Source organism: Cyprinodon variegatus, unplaced genomic scaffold, assembly GCF_000732505.1.
Source record: "Cyprinodon variegatus isolate N-32 unplaced genomic scaffold, C_variegatus-1.0 Scaffold958, whole genome shotgun sequence".
Classification (NCBI taxonomy): domain Eukaryota; kingdom Metazoa; phylum Chordata; class Actinopteri; order Cyprinodontiformes; family Cyprinodontidae; genus Cyprinodon; species Cyprinodon variegatus.
The window spans coordinates 222,161-227,120 of NW_015151411.1; the positions used below are offsets into that span (position 1 = coordinate 222,161).

General features: G+C 37.8%; 1 protein-coding gene across 2 annotated transcripts in view; it reads left to right on the forward strand.

The window, feature by feature from the left end:
• Positions 1-329: 329 nt before the first annotated feature.
• LOC107100308 (protein kinase C alpha type-like) overlaps positions 330-4,960 on the forward strand; it is a 37,762-nt gene continuing 33,131 nt past the window's right edge. The window contains exons 1-2 of one of the 2 annotated variants that reach the window (XM_015398750.1): positions 330-1,907; positions 2,718-2,975. In XM_015398750.1, coding sequence (XP_015254236.1) covers positions 2,746-2,975 — 230 coding nt within the window. In that variant the 5' untranslated portion in view covers positions 330-1,907; positions 2,718-2,745. Of the gene's footprint in view, positions 2,976-4,960 lie in introns of both variants that reach the window. The other variant, XM_015398749.1, reaches the window with a different exon arrangement.

Below are 4,960 nucleotides of genomic sequence, written 5' to 3' on the forward strand. Positions count from 1 at the left end.
ATTTCAATGGAGTTACTGTTATTATTTTTCACGTCATCAATACCAAATTCAATCTAGTTGGATGGGAATCTACGTTGCATTTGACGCACAACTGCAAGATGAATCGACAGATTCTGTGGTATTCATTCGCGGCAAATCATTGCAGCTTGGTGGCGGTGGCGTTAGCACAGTAGTATGGACGACAAGATGATTGAAAATGAACACAACGGAGATCTAGTCCTATTGGCAGACATCCACTTAAAATGTAGGCAACAGCATGAAAAAAGTGGTTTCTACTTTTACTTTTATACTTTAAGTAAATTTACAAGCCTGTACTTTGTTACTTTTACTTGAGTAAAGAAGTTTAATCAGTACTTCCACTTTTACCAGAGTATTTTTTAACACAAGTATCTGTACTTTTACTCAAGTACGGAAAGTGAGTACTTTTGCCATCTCTGAAGATAAGGATAACCTTAGCTTAAATTACATGTCTGCAGTTGTACAGTATGAATGCAAAGTTTGCACTTTGATGTTTTAAATTGTTAGCTCTCTGACGTTATCAGTAGTAATTCAGTCACCTGTTGTAGATACATCGTAACAGTGGGTTTTATAGATATCCAAAAAAAAAAACCCCAGTAACCAATAAATTTCAAAATGAAGAGCAAAAGGCCATTTAAAGAAACAAAAATGCTTTAATTTAGCTTTTAATCACAGCTATTCTATTTGCGAACAAATATGTTATCAATTATTTGTTTAAAATGTTTACTTCTTATTTTTTCTTTTTCCCTACTGAACAGATATATTCCCACTCCAGTCATGATTTTTGCTTGGACAATATGTTTAAATGTTTAAGCCCCTTGGCCAACTGTTTCTACATATCGTATCCATGAGTCATATTTTTCATTATTCAAGTTAAAGTATGCTGTTTCAGACATCAAAACTGGACTCTTTAAACTTAAGTGAAGACCTTATATATGACATTTTGCTTTGTAAATGTATATGTTTGCAATCGATAGCTCGACGCCCCCTTATTGAAGTAAAATACCATTCCCATCAGGCTTAGTTGACCTGTTTTCAGGGCAGTGTGGGACCCTGTTGCCATGTCACCACTTCTTCTGATCTCATGATCATTAATATGCATTGGACATAGTGCCACTGCTCATATCTCAGGCCTTATGATTGCTTTGTTACTGAATGTTTCTTGGACATGCTGTTCTTGAATCATTTTGGTTCCTAGTAGAATATTCTTTCTCATTCCCCATTTCTCTCTTTTTTTTTTTTTTTTTGGCACAATTGAAGTGGGGACCATTTGGCACTGGATAGTCCATACTGTACTGACTATGGCAAAATGGCAGATTCTCCTTCCTCTGTCCTCCTTGCTGTGGTTCCCTCACACTCTCCTGAGAGAAGTAACCCAGATTTCAAAATGAATCGCTGCCTATTCCCCTCAATCTTTCTCCTCTCTCTCTTTCTCTATTTTTTGCCACTCTCTCTTTCTCTCTTATCCTCTCTCCATCTCTCATCCTCTTCCTTGTAAAACAGAATCAGTCTTGGAAAGAGAATACCACCTCTCCATCCCGTACTCCTACTCACCCTGCCTCTGGGTTAACGGATTTATTCCATTTTAGTGCTCTATGTTTGCTTCTTTGAAAACTTCAACCACAAAAATTGCCTGTTGCGTGCATTTGAAGTTATGTTGTTCTTTTTCACTTTTTGAGCTGCTTTTTTGCTCCTAGACGCTGCTTTTTCTTGGTTCCTTATGCTTTTTGGGGGTTTGTTTTTTTATTTTGTATACTTTCCTTATTTGAGTTGATCAGCTACAGGTCCACCCCACATTTTCAATTGAAGACATTGAGACGAAGAGTGAAGCAGAAGAAAAAGGATAGACGGTCTTTGGCAAGCTCTCTTCAAAGTTACCAAAAACTGAGGTATTTAGTGTTTTCCATCTCTGTAGTACAGGTTGGTACACGTCTCTTAAGTATTTTTAATCAGGCTAATTATAAGCCATTGTATATGCATTCTTTTTAAGTTTTTGCTTTAATGCTGAGATGATCAATTTACCATGAAATTTTGCTAGTTGCATTTTTTTATTCATCAAATTGCCAAAAGGCATTTATATGGATTTCAGCAGAGTGTAACTCACTTCCTCCATCCAATATTTGCCTTTTTGAACTTCTTCTCTGCATGTTCCATTCCCTGCAGATGAGAAAATGTTATTCTGGCCCAAACTTTCTGCAGAAATAGAACTAATTGCTAATAAGGGCAGGCAGGAAGACGACGAGAGGATGCAGGCTCCAGTACTGGAGCAGCTGGTGGGGTGTTGTTGACATGGCAACAGGAGGTAGTTGACATAACGACTGAGGGGTGGGTTGGGTGTGGGTATTCATAGCATATGAGGGGTGCAGCAGGATGGACAGCCAGTATTTGGGACACACAGCTAGTTGAGCTAATTGTTTAGCTTCTTAGAGTTTCTCAAGAGACCTTTTTCTCTGTATTTGAATTAACCTCCCTGTCTTCTTCATTATGACTCTCTTTTTTTTCCTTGTGCTTCCTACCTGTCGCTTTCTGTACTCCCTCCATCTCCTTCTCGATCTTTCCCTTCATCATGCCACTCTTTCTCTGCTCCCTACCCTACAATCTGTCTTCCATTATTATCACTTCCTGTCTTTGTGTGACCTATTATGTCCATTGTCCTCCTTGCTCCCGCCCCCCCACATTCTCCAACACACATCTCTTAGCCTTCTCTTGACATATTCTACAGGCATCATGTCCACCCCAGTGTCCCCTTCCCCATCCCTCTCCCCCCTAACACTGACCTCCCCAACATCACCATCCTCCGCACTGCCGTCACCCCTCTCCCCTCCACCCAGGGTGCCCGTGTTTCAAAGGAAGGGAGCACTCAAACACAAGAGGATTGTAGAGGTGAAAGACCATCAGTTCACAGCACGCTTCTTCAAGCAGCCCACCTTCTGCAGCCACTGCACCGACTTTATATGGTAAATCACGCACACACAAATTCATACGCTGTTGCACATTCATACCGGAACCACCCCAGCAGATCATATGCTGCCTCTTCAGGCATCCCAACTCTCAATCTAGTGCAGGCTTTCACCATTTTTTTTTCACTCTTTCTTGAATTCCAGCTGCCAGCTTGAGATACTGCCCACACTGACCTGATGTGATCACATAACCTCATCTCCACACTGCTGCCCACACCATGCAGGAGTCAGTTTGGGAACTTCATGCTCTGTCTCACATAATAAGCACACACACAAACCAAAAAAATATCTGTCAGGAATGAGTATAAACCGATATGAGATGTTCATGGTCTTAAAACCTCATGGTTTCACAGTATCGTGGTATTTCAATGTACAGTTAATGGTATACTTTGATGCTTCAGTAACAATTAACTCAATCAGTATTTTTTCTAAAGGTATTTCCAATCATCTTTGATCATCAAATATATTTTTTTAAAACATAATTTCAAACTGAAAACATTTTCCTTTTAAGATGAGCACCGATTAATTTTAGGTATGTGCATTAAAACATAATGATATACAGTTTAGCCCAAAGTTATTCATACCCCTTGTAGACTTAGGTAGACAACCTCTGGAACCTCAAAAATTTCTTCCAACCATGAAGACTTTCAAAATAGTCTGTCAAATAGTAGTCAGCGATTACAAGAAAGGTTTGAATGCCAAAATGGCATAAAAAAAATCTCCTATGTATTTGTTAGTGTAGAGGTATTTTATGATTAATTTTATGTCAATAAAAACAGGTTAATATATATTTTTTAATTGGTTACTTGTTATGTTATATCAAAAATAAACTTGTTGGTCAAATTAGATTAATTTTAAATTTAATCATACATGGTTATGAACAATTTGGGACTCATCCGTACTCATCCTACTTTCACAGTCCTCCCAACTGAACAAAATCAGTGTGGGGTGCAGTGTGGGGTTAAGGGTCTTGCTCAGGGACCATAAAAATGCAGTCTGGCAGTCTGTTGGAGTTGGGCTTGAACTCAGAACCTCAGGATTCAAGCCATGCCCTAACCACTAGTGCGCCACTCCCCTAAAAATAAATAAATAAACATCCCCTAAAAAAATGATGATAACATTTACTGAATGTAGACTAAAATACTGTAAAATATTGCTTTTAAACTTATGTACAAAAACATTTTACCATTTTCTAGTATTTTTCAGTTTTTAAGGGAAACTTTACTCTACTTGACTGTAACTAGCCGGTGCTGTTTGAATGAACCTATCCTATTCATCTCTCATTCAGCTCTTTGTAAGGAATTCTTAAACTTAAATGAGATTGAAGCAATGATTTATTATTTTAGGTAGAATTAAATAAATAAACAGTGATGTGAAGAACTAAATTGGATTGAAAACTCAACTGAAGATAATAATTTCCCAAAATTAAGTTCCCTGATAAAATTATGAGTTGCTTACTTCTTCTCAAGACATGTTTTTCTAGAAAGTGATTCTGATTTATCCTTTGTAAATGGTGGAGTTATGTAGAGAGGGCCATCGCTTTTTCACATATTTTAGTTTACAGATAGTGCTCAACAGCCCACCTAGTGAGGAAATCTTTTTTTTGCTCCTATTAGTATCTGATATTTTGCTTTCTTTTGTGCTTAAAACTTTACACAATGATAAGCTGTCACATACAGTAGAAAAGAAATCAAGTACTTTACCATAGTTCTTAACGTTTTTTGAGAAAAATTCTTCACATGCAAACTATGTTGCTTGCATCACCTTTTTGACCTAGATATTACAGCAAAGCATGTGGCTTCATAATTTAACAAAAAAATATGTTTTGCAGTTACTGCTGTTATTGGTTCTATAGAACGGCTGTTAAATGTATTAGGTGCATTTTCTTTCGCTCCATCCATCCATCCATCCATCCATCCATCCATCCATCCATCCATCCATCCATCCATCCATCCATCCATCCATCCATCCATCCATCCATC